This window comes from Nicotiana tomentosiformis, chromosome 5, assembly GCF_000390325.3.
Source record: "Nicotiana tomentosiformis chromosome 5, ASM39032v3, whole genome shotgun sequence".
Taxonomy (NCBI): domain Eukaryota; kingdom Viridiplantae; phylum Streptophyta; class Magnoliopsida; order Solanales; family Solanaceae; genus Nicotiana; species Nicotiana tomentosiformis.
The window spans coordinates 128635341-128650708 of NC_090816.1; the positions used below are offsets into that span (position 1 = coordinate 128635341).

At 43.8% G+C, this 15368-nt stretch overlaps 1 protein-coding gene across 1 annotated transcript; it reads right to left on the minus strand.

Moving 5' to 3' along the window:
- Window positions 1-2829: 2829 nt before the first annotated feature.
- LOC138893147 (MAR-binding filament-like protein 1-1) lies at window positions 2830-14937 on the minus strand. The gene is made up of 5 exons (XM_070176920.1): window positions 14858-14937; window positions 4075-4241; window positions 3747-3904; window positions 3478-3552; window positions 2830-3411 (listed from the first exon to the last, which is right to left on the minus strand). The coding sequence occupies exons 1-5, from the start codon at window positions 14935-14937 to the stop codon at window positions 2830-2832; spliced, it is 1062 nt and encodes a 353-aa protein (XP_070033021.1).
- Between the last annotated feature and the right edge of the window lie 431 nt (window positions 14938-15368).

Genomic DNA, 15368 nt, shown 5'->3' on the forward strand with positions numbered 1-15368 from the left:
CGAGGCCGAGTATGAAGCCATGATTGCAGGTCTCGAGCTAGCTAGAAACTTGGGAGCAGAAGTCATTGAAGCCAACTGTGACTCCTTGCTGGTGGTGAGTCAAGTAAACAAAACCTTCGAAGTTCGAGAAGGTAGAATGCAAAGGTATTTAGATAAACTGCTTATCACTTTGCACCATTTCAAACAATGGACTTTACGGCATGTACCACGGGAACAGAATAATGAGGCCGACGCACTTGCAAATTTGGGGTCATCGGTCGAGGTAGATGATACGGGCTCGGGGAATGTTGTTCAACTTTCGAGATCGGTAATCGAAGAAGGTCATGCCGAAATAAATTCTACAAGCTTAACTTGGGATTGGAGAAACAAGTATATTGAATACTTGAAAAGCGAAAAACTCCCATCGGACCCTAAAGATTCCAGAACCCTACGGACCAAAGCTGCTCGATTCACGTTGGCTTCGGACGGAACGCTGTACCGAAGAACGTTCGATGGACCGTTGGCGGTATGCTTGGGTCTGGGGGATATCGATTACGTCCTACGGGAAGTGCATGAGGGTACTTGCGGGAATCACTCTGGAGCCGATACATTAGTCCGAAAAATAATTAGAGCAGGGTATTATTGGATCAATATGGGCAAAAATACGAAGGAATTTGTTCGTAAATGTGACAAATGTCAAAGGTTCGCACCGATGATCCACCAGCCCGGAGAGTAACTCCACTCAGTCCTATCCCCGTGCCCATTCATGAAATGGGGAATAGATATCGTCGGCCCTCTGCTATCGACCCCAGGTAAAGCCAAATTCATTTTGTTTATGACTGACTATATTTATAAATGGGTTGAAGCGCAGGCGTTCGAGAAAATAAGAGAGAAAGAAGTTATAGACTTTATTTGGGATCATATCATATGCCGGTTCGGGATACCCGCCAAAATAGTATGTGACAATGGAAAATAATTCGTTGGCGGCAAAGTAACAAGATTCCTCAAAGACCACAAGATAAGAAGGATACTGTCGAAGCCATACCACCCCAGTGGGAATGGGCAGGCCGAATCAACAAACAAAACTGTCATTCAAAACTTAAAGAAGAGGTTGAACGATGCTAAAGGGAGATGGAGAGAAATCCTGCCCGAAGTCCTTTAGGCATATCGGACAACGTCAAAATCTAGTACGAGGGAGGCCTCGTTCTCCTTAGTATATGGATCCGAAGCATTGATACCAGTCGAGGTTGGTGAACCCAGCGCCAGATTTCGATTCGCGATGGAAGAATCAAATAACGAGGCTATGAATACAAGCCTCGAACTATCGGACGAAAGACGAGAAGTTGCTCTCGTCCGAATGGCCGCCTAAAAGAAGCGAATCGAAAGATATTATAATCGTAGAACCACGCTCCGCCATTTCAAGCCTGGGGACTTAGTGTTGAGAAAAATTACCATCAATACCCGAAATCCGAATGAAGGGAAGCTAGGACCGAATTGGGAAGGACCATATCAGGTACTCGAGGACATTGAAAAGGGGTCGTACAGGATCGGCGTTATAAACGGCAAACAGCTATCAAGCAGCTGGAATATATCACATCTAAAACAGTACTACTGCTAAGGTACAACCTTTCCATATTCATTTATATCTCGAAACTGACCCCTGCAGAAGTCCGAACAAGGGACGGATCTCTCGCTAGAAAGCACGCGTTGCACTCTTTTTCCCTTAGACCGATTTTATCCTGAATGGGTTTTTCGGCAAGGTTTTTAATGAGGCAACCATTGGTCATGCATCATTTATGACAATATCCGAGGTCCCGCAAGAAAGTTATTTCACAGCAATAGGGTCCCAATAGGAAAAATTGTAAGAGCCAAATGGTCGAAGCGAACCATGCTCATATAGATTGGCCCGAACCCAGGCGTGTAATAACGTGCGAAGAAAGTTCTCTTTTTTATCGGCATCTTATATCCAATGAAAATTCCTCTATTTTGAGATTTATTGTGCAATCAGAATTAATATACAATTCGACCATTAAGCCTATGGGCTACATTACTTCGAGTACGAATCATTCACTCGACCAAGCCTACGGGCTATTTTTATTTCGAGTTCGAGCAAACACTCACTCGACCATTAAGCCCACGGGCTACACTACTTTGAGTTCGAATCATTCACTCGACCAAGCCTACGAGCTATTTTTTATTTCGAGTTCGAGCAAATACTCACTCGACCATTAAGCCTACGGGCTACATTAATTCAAGTTCGAATCATTCACTCGACCAAGACTACGGGCTATTTTTTATTTCGAGTTCGAGCAAACACTCACTCGACCATTAAGCCTACGGGCTACATTAATTCGAGTTTGAATCATTCACTTGACCAAGCCTACGGGCTATTTTTTATTTCGAGTTCGAGCAAACACTTACTCGACCATTAAGCTTACGGGCTACATTAATTCGAGTTCGAATCATTCACTCGACCAAGCCTACGGGCTATTTTTATTTCGAGTTCGAGCAAATACTCACTCGACCATTAAGCCTACGGGCTACATTAATTCGAGTTCGAATCAATCACTCGACTAAGCCTACGGGCTACATTAATTCGAGTTCGAATCATTCACTCGACTAAGCCTACGGGCTACATTTTCGAGTCCGAGTAAACACTCACTCGACCATCACGCCCACGGGCTATATTTTTTCAAGATCGAATCATTGACAACTAATAAGCCTAAGGGGCTACATTGCCCTAAGTTTGAGTAAACGCTCGCTCGGTTACAGAGACTACGAGGTCCAAATGTGAGATATGCCTATACACAAATTTATCTGCATGGGTGATTACAACGTAAAAACTAAGAACTAAATTTCTCGACCGGGAGCGGTCTCTTCTTTATCATGTTCCCCCCCATTTTCGGATCCGCTCTTGCTCCCATCTTCGTCGTCATCACCATCAGAAACTAGAGCTTCAGCATCAGTTTCGAGTTCTTTTGCCCTTTTTATCTCTTCCGCAAGATCGAAGTCGCGAGCATGAATCTCCTCGAGAGTTTCCCTTCTAGATCGGTACTTAGCAAGTTCGGCGACCCAATGTGCTCGACTATCAGCGGATTCGGCTGCCTCTCTTGCTTGGACTTGGGCAGCTTCAGCATCGGCCCGATAGACGGGCACGAGCGCATCCGCATCAGCCTTTGCCTTTTCAACATCGGATTCGGCCTTGACGAGTACAGAGGTCAACCGAGCCTCAAGCTCCTCAATTCTTCTTGCTTGAACCAGGCCTTTTTCCTTCATTTTTTGAAGTTGGGTTTCAGACGACGATAACTGGGCTCGAGTAGTCACTTTTTCTACAGCAAAGCGGTCCATACCTTCTTTCCACCACAAGGACTCCATCCTTATCACGTCGACCTCCTCACAAAGCTTCCCGATCATCTCGATTTTTTGCTGCAGCTGTGAGACCGAAATGTTAGCTATCGTTCCTGTATCAAGCCCATAGGCTTTCAAAAGCATCATTACCTGCTCAGACAAATCATTCTGATCTCGATAAGCCATGGCCAGCTCAGCTTGGAGGTCTTTTATTTCCTCCTCTCTCTGCTCTAAGGAAAGTCTAAGGGAGTTCCTCTCGTCAGTAGCGCGGTGTAGGTCGGCCGCGTATTGATGCAGCTCATTCTGGGAACGAGTACATTATTCTCGATGGACTGCCGCAACCTACAAAGAAACAAGAAGCGAAGTTAACGAAAAACGAGCATAAAGACAGTACTGACAAAAACATTTTAAAGGCTCACCTGATTCAAAGCCTGCCACAATCCGTGAAAAAGATCCGATTCATCACTGGCACCGGCAACGTCCTCGATACCGGTAAACAGGTCACGAAATGGATCTTCTTCATTGTGAGGCCTGTCTAGATCAAGGGCTCCCAGAGCTTGAGCTTCCCGAATCACCCCTGCGGAAAAGCGGGAAAGTTAGGCGAATCCTCGATCGCTGCTGCCCCAAATGACCCGCTTGGAGCGTTCCCCTCGGCTCGAAGGGGTTCGAGGGGCTCTTCAATTGTAACCCCTATCGGTTGACTCCGATGAGAGGTGTCTTCGACATCCGATAGTTCGAGGACTCTACCTAAATCTTTCTCCGGTATATCTTCAGTTCGAGGTGGAGCCTCATAGAGCATCATCGATCCAGCCGGCGATGAGGCATCGGTGGCTCTCTTCGTTCGGACCGCCAGTGCGTACTCATTGTCCTCTTCTTCTTCTTCTTCTTCTTCTTCGTCTTCTTCATCTTCATCCCTTAGACGCAAAACGGATTCCACGGTCAAAGGAATGACATTCTTGTTCGGCTTACGAGCCGTCCTCTTCTTCGGTTTTGGATATTCGGGAACCGAGGCTCTCTTCCTTTTATTTTCCTTCACCGGCTTTGGGACAGAGGTCGAAACATCCTCCTTATTGGACAGAGGACTCAAGACCGCATCTTTACCCAAACCTGTATATGGGAAACCTTATAAAATATATTTTGAGAAATGCCTCGTTCGGATCATCAGAGTCCGAGAAATGAGCTTACCATGATTTTTGGCCTCCCACCGACCCTTTGACAAATCACGCCATGAGCGCTCGGCGTATGAGGAGGTCGAAACAAGAGCCCGTACCCAGTTCTTGAGATCGGGAACCGCTCCGGGCATCTAGGGAACTGCTACATCACAAAAGGAGGAGTGTGGATAAGAGAATTAATGGAAGAACAAAATAGAAGCAACAACAAGATCACACTTACGTTTCATATTCCACTCCTCGGGAAAGGGCATCTTTTCAGTTGGGATCAGGTCTGAAGTCCTTACTCAAACGAACCTGCCCATCCAACCCCGATCCCTGTCCTCGTCAATACTCGAGAACAGAGCCTTGGTAGCCTGATGCTGGAGTTTTATTAACCCTCCTCAAAAAAGTCGGGATGGTACAGCCGGATAAGATGATCGAGGGTGAACGACATCCCCTCGATTTTGCTCACAAAATATCGGATCAGGACAACGATCCGCCACAAAGAAGGATGGACATGACCTAGGGTTACCTGATATTGTCGACAGAAGTCAATAATGAAGGAATCGAGGGGACCCAAAGTGAAAGGGTAAGTATATACGTTCAAAAACCCTTTCACGTAAGCAGTGATATCTTCGTCAGGGGTAGGTATTATTACTTCTTTTTCACCCCAATTGCAATCCTTCTTTAACAGATCAAGGTGTTTCTCGGTTATCGAACACATATACCTCGATACCGGCTCACATCGGCCAGGGACCACTAAACCTTTATCAACCTTAAAATCTGAAGTAAGGACGCACGCCCCGGGAACACACTCCTCAGGCCGTGGTTCTGCCGGTGCCTCATCGGCGACACACTGTGAAGATGAAGCCTTCTCTTTCTGAGGAATGGTTTGCGATATTTTTGCCATTTTTGAATTCAAAAGTAAGGAATAGAAGAAAGTGATAGAGATTTGGTAGAATTGAAGAAGGGTTTTTTCGGAAAGAAATCACAGCTTTACTGGTATGTTGGAGAGTACGAAGAAGAACTTGGGAAATTTTGGAAGATAGAAGATGTAAAAATGGTAAAAGATAGGAGTAAGGGTTATTTATAGGTTCAAACGATGGCGGTTCAGTATTAGCAGTGGCCGACCATCACCTGACATGCATTAAATGCCTTGAAAGACTAAACTGATAGGACAGCTACCAGATGAGTCATGGTCGAACCCGATGGAAACGACAAGATATAATCCGATCGAGCTGTTCAAATCATATCGTTTCTCGCCATATTCTTTCTGAGAAATGAGGGGACTATCTGTATACGGTCGAAATAGATTTCAGCCTTGGCATGTCCGGTATGGTTCGAAGGGTGATGTATCGAAGTAAGATCCCGAAGGGGGGACGAACTAACCTCGAACCCGGGGAGGCCGGTCCATATCGAGATTGATATCATAATCAAACTCGAACAAGAATCGAACCATGACGCAGGGTAGACCTATCATGCTGATAATCCAAAGACCAACCAACATTGACCTGGAATCAATTCGAGGGCTCGAACTAGGATCAGGCTCGAACCAAGATCACAAGTTCGAGCCGAAATCAAGCTCGAACCAAAATCGAGGATTCTAAGGGAGATCGAGCTCGCAGACAAAAGCCGTTGCAATCCCACTAGAGGGAATCTTGGCAGAAATTATGGAAAAGCTGACTTATCATGGGGCTCTCACTGAATGTTTATTTTATTATGCTTGGAGCCAAATCCCTCCACTATAAAAGGGCTTGGTTATCATTTCTGTAGAATAAGTTTTTCTGAGACTTACATTGTAATAAAAGTATTATATTCTTCTACAGTAAAGAATCGCTCTTCCAGTTTCTTAGATTGATTCTATTTGTCGAATCCTAAGGTTCACTGTTCTTGATAACCTTATATAGATTGCACTCTCTCCAATCTATATTTACATTTTATTTATCCTTGCATTTTGTATCAAGTTACGCCACACATCCTCGAAACTGCGTATAAATTCAACTCTATCCATTTTTCGGGTAAACACACACTAACCTTATCTAGCCCCACTTATGGTATTACACTGAGTTTATTATTATTGTTGTAAAGGAGCTAAGAATTAAGAATATTCACTATTGTACATTCTGCATTCAGTGTTGTACCAATCCACATATCTTTGGTAAAACCAAGTTCACCACGAAGATATGCGATAAGTTGAGCTGAAAAAGAATTCAATTAAAGCTTTACTAGTACTTGAAAGACTCAAAAAACTTCCTGTTTATATGAATCTTATGTACAGATAAATCACCTACAAATTAAAACTGATATTTTACTTCTCTAAAGTTTGAATAAAAGAATACAAACGGAAGGAATGCCATCTTCTTTCTATGAAATCCATTAGCAGAGTCTTAAAGCCAGGGCATGAGTTTAAGTTCCCTCCCTTTAATGCATAAAAAGAAAATAGGTCCTAAGATTTTGATGATTAACAAGAAGAGAAATACATGAAAATATAATTATATAAAAGATAGTGTATATGGTCGAAATCGGGCATGTCCGATTTCGTAGGCACGAGGAGCTGCCTCGAGAGTAAGCTCGCAATAGACCAGGCTCGAGCTCAATGGTAGAGAATAAAGCATGAAGATCGAAGTGCTCGCTGTAGATCGAGACCGAGAATAATAACGGAATGGCGAGATATTAGCAACCGACCGAAGATCTCGACGGAAATTCCGGAACAGATTGAATCAAGCAGTTATTGACACCAATCATGGGATTTGTTTCCGTTATTAGAATTGTACCTTATTTAGGATTCCTCTACTATATAAAGAGGGACCCCATTCATTTGTAGGGAGGATTTTGAATGATAAGAATATACATAAACGCTGCTCTCTATTTCATTTACTATCCATTACGGTTCATTATTGTTTATTTTCTGTTCTTTACTGTTCTTGTTACCCAACCTCGAGACCATCTCGAATCGAGGTCGAAAGCACTGCTAGAACACTGGGTAAACAATTTGGCGCCCACCGTGGGGCTAAGGATAATGGTGATTTTTCAGTACTGATTCTGGTGAAACACACTATTTTACGCTTGTTCTTGTCAAGTATCTTAGCTTTCAGGTTAAAACATGTCAAACTCACAAAACGCATCCACACACGGTGACAATGGCCTCAGATTCCATAGTGAAAATGAAAATGTGATTGCTCCAGGAATCAAAGTGCCACATGCTAATCACGGGGGAGCACCGGTTGCCAACCCCGTCGATATCAGTTCGCACGTTGCTCTAAATGTGGACCACGGCGCAGATCTCGATGGGAATGTACGCAGAGAAGGCCAATCTAGTGGCCAAGGAACACAGGGCAGAGGAGACGAGGGAGTCAGTCTCCAAGTAATATAAGAGATGCTCCAGGCTCAGCAAGCCGCTATTGCTCAGTTACAAAATCATCATAGAGCTCCGAATAGGGTCGAGCCGGAAATTACTCGCCGTACCGAGCCAGTATCGGAGAGGCCGAATGGTAACGAATCGGGGACTGATCCTGTGATAATTAAAATGCTCGAGGAGCTTACCAAAAGAATTGAATCAGGGGAGAAGAGAATCAAAGCCAATGATAAAAGGTGGAGACATACAACTCTCGAGTTGATCAGATACCGGGGGCACCGCCAATCTTGAAAGGGATGGATTCAAAGAAGTTTGTACAAAAGCCCTTTCCTCCAAGTGTGGCTCCGAAGCTTATTCCAAAGAAGTTTCGTATGCCAGACATACCCAAATATAATGGTACCACCGATCCCAACGAGCATGTTACTTCATATACATGCGCCATCAAGGGTAACGATTTAGAGGATGATGAAAGCGAATCTGTGCTATTGAAAAAATTCGGAGAGACCCTTTCGAATGGAGCAATGATTTGGTACCACAACCTGCCACCAAATTCCATCAACTCATTTGCCATGTTAGCAGATTCTTTCGTAAAGGCGCACGTCGGGGCCATAAAGGTCGCAACGAGGAAATCAGACCTTTTCAAGGTAAGACAAAAGGATAATGAAATTCTGAGGGAGTTCGTATCCCGATTTCAAATGGAACGCATGGAGTTGCCACCGGTCATAGATGATTGGGCCGTTCAAGCTTTTACCCAAGGGTTGAACGAGCGGAGTTCGATTTTATCACATCAGTTGAAACAAAATTTGATCGAATATCCAGCTGTAACTTGGGCAGATGTGCACAATCGATACCAATCGAAGATCAGGGTCGAGGACGATCAATTGGGAGCCCATTCTGATTCAGCACATCCAAACAGGTCGGCAGTTAAAAACCAAAGGGACGTCGACAGGGAGCCAAGGTCGAACAAAGACCAATATCAACCATATACCGCAAATCGAAGGAACAATAAGAATAATGGTTCAGGACGCAATTTCGTCCGGAACAATCGGAGAAGTGATCGAGGACAGAATTCTCAGGGACTTATGAGCAAGAGTGGTTTTGACAAGTACGCCGATCCCACAGAAGCACCTCGGTTATCAGAATATAACTTTAGCATTGATGCATCAGGCATTGTATCGGCAATCAGAAGGATCAAAGATACAAGGTGGCCCAGACCCATACAAACTGATCCTTCTCAAAGAAATCCAAATTTGATATGCAAGTATCATGGCACGCATGGTCACAAAACCGAAGATTGAAGGCAATTAAGGGAGGAGGTAGCCCGTCTATTCAATGAGGGCCACCTTCGAGAGTTCCTCAGTGATCGAGTCAAGAATCATTTCAGAGAAAGAGACGCCAACAGGAAAAATGAACAGGAGGAACCCTAACATGTCATTCATATGATCGTCGGTGGGGTCGACATTCCACAGGGACCCATATTCAAACACACTAAGGTATCAATCACTAGGGAAAAATGAACTCGAGATTATGTACCCGAAAGGTCTTTATCATTCAATGACGAAGAAGCAGAAGGCGTTTCTCAGCCCCACAATGATGCTCTGGTAATTTCTATCTTATTAAATAAAGTTCAAGTTAAGTGCGTTTTAGTTGATCCAGGTAGCTCAGCGAATATTATCCAATCGAGGGTTGTGGAGCAGCTCGGCCTACAAAATCAAATCGTGCCTGCAGCTGGGTCCTAAACGGCTTCAATATGGCCAGTGAAACAACTAAAGAGAAGATTATTCTGCCGGTGAACGTGGCTGGAACCATTCAAGATACTAAGTTCCACGTGATTGAGGGCGACATAAGGTACAATGCCCTACTCGGAAGGCCTTGGATCCACAATATGAGAGCAGTCCCTTCGACTCTCTACCAAATGATAAAATTTCCGACATTAGACGGTGTAAAAACAGTATACGAGGAGTAGCATGTTGCAAAGAAAATGTTTGCGATCGATGAGGTAACACCGATATCGACACTATCAACCTCGGAAAGGTCGAGCATCAAAGATAAACAGGAAGTCAAATAGTAATCACAGCCACCAGCCTCGACCGAATCGGGGAAGAGGGAGATAAAAGAAGAAGATGAGGATTTTCTGACCCCTCGAACTTTTGTTGTTCCCGAAGATACTGACGCCACCAAATTAATGGTCAAAGAGTTGGAACAGGTTATATTGATCGAGTACCTGCCCGAGCGAAAGGTATACCTGGGAACGGGATTAACCCCCGAACTCAGGACTTATTCAATTTCTTATTGATAACATAGATTGTTTTGCTTGGTCCTATTTAGACATGACAAGGATTCCACCGAATGTAACGACACATCGGCTAAGCCTGGACCCTAGATTCAAACCGGTGAAGCAAAAGAGAAGATCACAATCCGAAGTAAAGCACGCATTCATAAAGGACGAGGTAACTAAACTTCTCAAAATAGGATCCATTCAGGAGGTGAAATATCCAGAATAGTTAGCCAATGTAGTTGTAGTCCCTAAAAGGGGGATAAACTTAGAATGTGTGTAAATTATAAGGATTTAAATAAGGCGTGCCCCAAAGATTCTTTTCCACTGCCTAACATCGATCGCATGATTGATGCCACGGCCGGCCACGAGATCCTTACTTTTCTCGATGCCTAATTCGGGTACAATCAAATCCAAATGAACCTGGAAGACCAAGAAAAGACTTCATTTATCACCAAGTATGGAACATATTGTTATAATGTAATGCCCTTCAGGCTAAAAAATGCAGGAGCTACTTTCCAGCACCTAGTGAATAAAATGTTCGAAGAACAAATAGGTAAATCAATGGAGGTTTATATTGATGACATGCTAGTTAAGTCCCTGCATGCAGAGGACCATTTGGCTCATTTGCAGGAAACGTTCGATATTTTAAGGAAATACAACATGAAGCTCAACCCCGAGAAATGTGTTTTCGGGGTTGGTTCGGGCAAGTTCCTTGGCTTCATGGTATCGAATCGGGGGATCGAGATCAACCCCGATAAAATCAAGGCCATCGAAGACATCGCCGTCGTGGATAGTGTAAAAGCAGTACAGAGGCTAACTGGACGGATAGCTACCTTAGGCCGATTCATTTCGAGGTCATCAGATCGAAGCCACAAATGTTTCTCTTTACTCAAAAGAAGAACGATTTCACCTGGACCCCGGAATGCCAACAGGCATTGGAAGAGTTGAAGTGATACCTATCGAGCCCACCACTGCTTCACACTCCAAAGGCAGATGAGAAAATTTACTTATACTTGGCAGTATCGGAAATCGCAGTAAGTGGTGTCCTAGTTCGAGAAGAGCAAGGTACGTAATTTTCCGTTTATTATGTAAGTCGAACCTTAGGAGAAGCAGAAACTAGATATCCACACTTAGAAAAATTGGCACTTGCACTGATAAGCGCCTCTAGAAAGTTAAGACAATACTTTCAATGTCACCCAGTATGCGTATTAACCACTTACCCACTTCATAATATTTTGCACAAGCCCGAATTGTCGGGCCGATTGGCCAAATGGGCCGTCAAACTCAGTGGGTACGACATCGAATATCAACCCCGGACGACCATCAAGTCTCAAATTTTAGCGAACTTCGTGGCCAATTTCATGCCAATCCTCGTACCCGAAGTTAAAAAGTAACTTTTGTTAAAATCGGGTACGTCATCGGGGGTATGGACCCTTTTCACAGACGGTGCTTCAAATATGAAGGGGTCCAGGCTAGGCATCATTTTGAAGCCGCCCACGGGTAGCACTATTAGGCAATCTATCAAAACTTCTAGGTTGACTAACAATGAGGCCGAGTACGAGGCCATGATTGTAGGTCTCGAGCTAGCTAAAAGCTTGGGGGCAGAAGTCATTGAAGCCAAGTGTGACTCTTTACTGGTGGTGAACCAAGTAAACAAAACCTTCGAAGTTCGAGAGGATAAAATGCAAAGGTATTTGGACAAGCTGCAGGTAACTTTGCACCATTTCAAGGAATGGACTTTACAGCATGTACCTCGAGAACAAAACAGTGAGGCTGATGCACTTGTAAACTTGGGGTCATCGGTCGAGGAAGATGAGATCAGCTCGGAGACTGCCGTTCAACTCTCGAGATATGTGATCGAGGAAGGTCATGCCGAGATAAACTCTACAAGCTTAACCTGGGATTGGAGGAATAAATATATTGAATACTTGAAGAATGGAAAGCTCCCATCGGACCCTAAAGAGTCGAGGACCCTACGAACCAAAACTGCTCGATTCACATTGGCTGAAGATGGAACATTATACAGAAGAACATTCGATAGACCATTGGCAGTGTGCTTAGGACCAGGAGGCATCGATTATGTTTTACGAGAGGTCCATGAAGGCACTTGTGGGAACCACTCCGGTGCCGAATCACTGATTCACAAAATCATAAAAGCAGGATACTACTGGGATAGCATGGGAAAAGATATTAAGGAGTTTGTTCGAAAATGTGATAAATGTCAAAGGTTTGCACCGATGATCCATCAGCCCGAAGAACAATTTCATTCAGTCCTATCCTCATGGACATTCATGAAATGGGGGATGGATATTGTCGGCCCTCTTCCATCGGCCCCAGGTAAAGCTAAGTTCATTTTATTTATGACTGACTATTTCTCTAAATGGGTTGAAACACAGGCGTTTGAGAAAGTGAGAGAAAAAAAGGTTATAGACTTCATCTGGGATCACATCGTGTGTCGATTTGGGATACCCACAGAAATAGTATGCGACAATGGTAAACAATTTATCGACAGTAAAGTGATGAAATTTCTCGAAGACCATAAAATAAAAAGGATATTGTTAACACCGTATCACCCTAGTGGGAACGGACAAGCCGAATCGACGAACAAGACTATCATCCAAAACCTAAAGAAAAGGTTGAACAAAGCTAAAGGGAAATGGAGAGAAATTCTGCCCGAAGTCCTTTGGGCATATCGAACAACATGGAAGTCCAGTACATGGGCAACTCCGTTTCCCTTAGTGTATGGCTCCGAAGCCTTAATTCCAGTCGGAGAACCCAGCGCAAGGTTTCGACATGCATCGGAGGAATCGAACCACGAGGCTATGAATACTACCATTGAATTATTAGATGAAAAACGAGAAGCGGCACTCGTTCGAATGACTGCACAAAAGCAACGAATCGAAAGGTACTATAATAGAAGAACCAACCTTTGCCACTTCAGGGTCGGGGACTTAGTCCTAAGGAAGGTCACCATCAACACTCGAGATCCTAATGAAGGGAAGCTCGGCCCGAATTGGGAAGGACCCTATCAAGTCCTCGATATAGTCGGAAAAAGGGTCTTATAAACTCAGAACAATGGACGGCGAACCACTGCCAAACAACTGGAACATATCCCTTCTCAAATGATATTATTGTTAAGGTATGACTTTCTCCCTTCTTTCGTTTATATATATTCGATGCTAACTCATTGCAAGAGTTCGACCAAAGACATCGAGACCTTAGGTTTTAAAGTACGCGTTGCACTCTTTTTCCCTTAGATCGATTTTTATCTCAACTGGGTTTTTCCGGCGAGGTTTTTAACGAGGCAACAATTATGTGCTACCTGAGGAAAATTCAATAGTATCCAAGGCTTCTTTGCAATCAACCTCGAATACTGGAGGGCATCACCCTCGGATGTTCTATTCTTGAGAATAGTATTTCATATCAAAGGGCCTCGATAGGGAAGCTTTGTAATGGGCCAAACGGTCAAGTAAACCGTGTACATATAGATTAGTCGATCCCCGATGGCAAAACATGTGCACATGTATAAATTATTCAAAGAAGCATTCTTCCTTCATTAAATATTTTGTGTCTCGAAGAAAATTCTCTACTATACAAACCTCATGCTTATGATATTGTGAGAAACGGCTCAAGAGCCAAAGTGCAAACATACACTCGGGGACTGCCATCGATGATAGGCATATTCAAGTTATCTAAACTCAAATTCATAAGACCTCAAAGAAGCAAACCTCGATCTATAGGCCAAGGCCACCGTTCTCGGGGACTGACATTTCAAACAAATTCGAAATGTTATTGGTAAATAAGCCCAAGAGGCATACCCGAAGGCTACGACCAAACTAAAGGCTACGACCAAAATACATACCCGAAGGCTACGGCCTAAATAACGAGGCTCAGAGAGTCCAAATTCTGCAATAACGATAGGCCTTCAATTCTTTGAAAAACCGGTTAAAAAAGGCTACCCTCGGCAAATAATCAAAAGGGCTTCGATAAAAATAGCCCTCGAAAAACCTTAAGAGGTATCAAATTATCTTAACACAAACGTGCTAAGGCACAAAAAGCAAAAGAGTTTCAACCGACATCGGACCCTCAAAAAACCCAATGGGTAAAAAATACATGCTAAGGCATAAAGTAATTTTTACTAAGTTTTTTAAGCCAAAGGGGGGAAATAATAGCCATCTTTTAGAGGCCATATGGGCCCAACCTAAAAGGACCTAAGGGCCAATACATTTAGAGTTCGAGACCTTGTTCTCACTCAACTCGAACCTAAGGGTTCCACTATTCCGAGTTCAAATAAAGCTGACTTGAATTTAGCTCAAAGATCCGCCATAAAACCTTAAGGGATATGTTATTGTAAGTTCGAAAATTACCCATTATTTGATAAAAAACCTCAGGGTTTGTTCTATTCTAAGTTCGAAACTTACTCGAACTTAGTTATAAAAACAGTGCAGTCATGGCATCGATTAAGCCATCCGAAATCTCGAACATATTATTGATTTCGGGGACTCACCCTTGCGTGTCTAAAAAACCTAAAGGTCTGTTTTAAATTCGAGCTAGTGTTCACTCTATTACAGAGGCTGCAACAACAAAATTTTCACAAGGCAAAAGCACAAAACATGTTTGAACATAAAACTGAGAAGACATTCAAAAGAAGTTTATCTATTATGTATTGGTAAAAAAGGTTATGTACAAGAGACCGATCAGTCTTACAAAAAGAGAAACTAAGTCCTAACTACGGCCGGTTTCGACCTCTTCTCTGGGAGCAACTTCTCCTTCAGGCCCCTCATCGGATCCGCCTCGACTGCCTTCTTCATCATCGTCTTCGTCATCGAAGGAGGCAAGCTACCTGGCTTCAGCTTCAAGTACCTTGGCTCGGGCTATCTCCCCGGAGAGGTCAAAACCTCGAGTATGGATTTCCTCGAAGGTTTCCCTCTGGGATTGACACTTCGCTGAGTCAATGATCTATCACTCTCGGTCAGAAACCTCCCTTAACTGCATTTGAGCAGCCTTAGCATCGGCCCGGTACATGGCAATGGACTTGTCCGCCATGACCTTTGTCTTATCGATCTCCGCCTTGGCCTCAGCAAGCCCAGTTTCAAGCTCCTCGATCCTCTTGGCTTGGGCCGAACATTTCTCTTTGATGCCCCGAAGTTGAACCTTGGGCGATGATAGTTTGGCCAAGGTAGTTTCTTTTTCCGCAGCCAGGCGGTCCATATTCTCCTTCCACCAATCACAATCGGCCTTGACCTGATCGACTTCT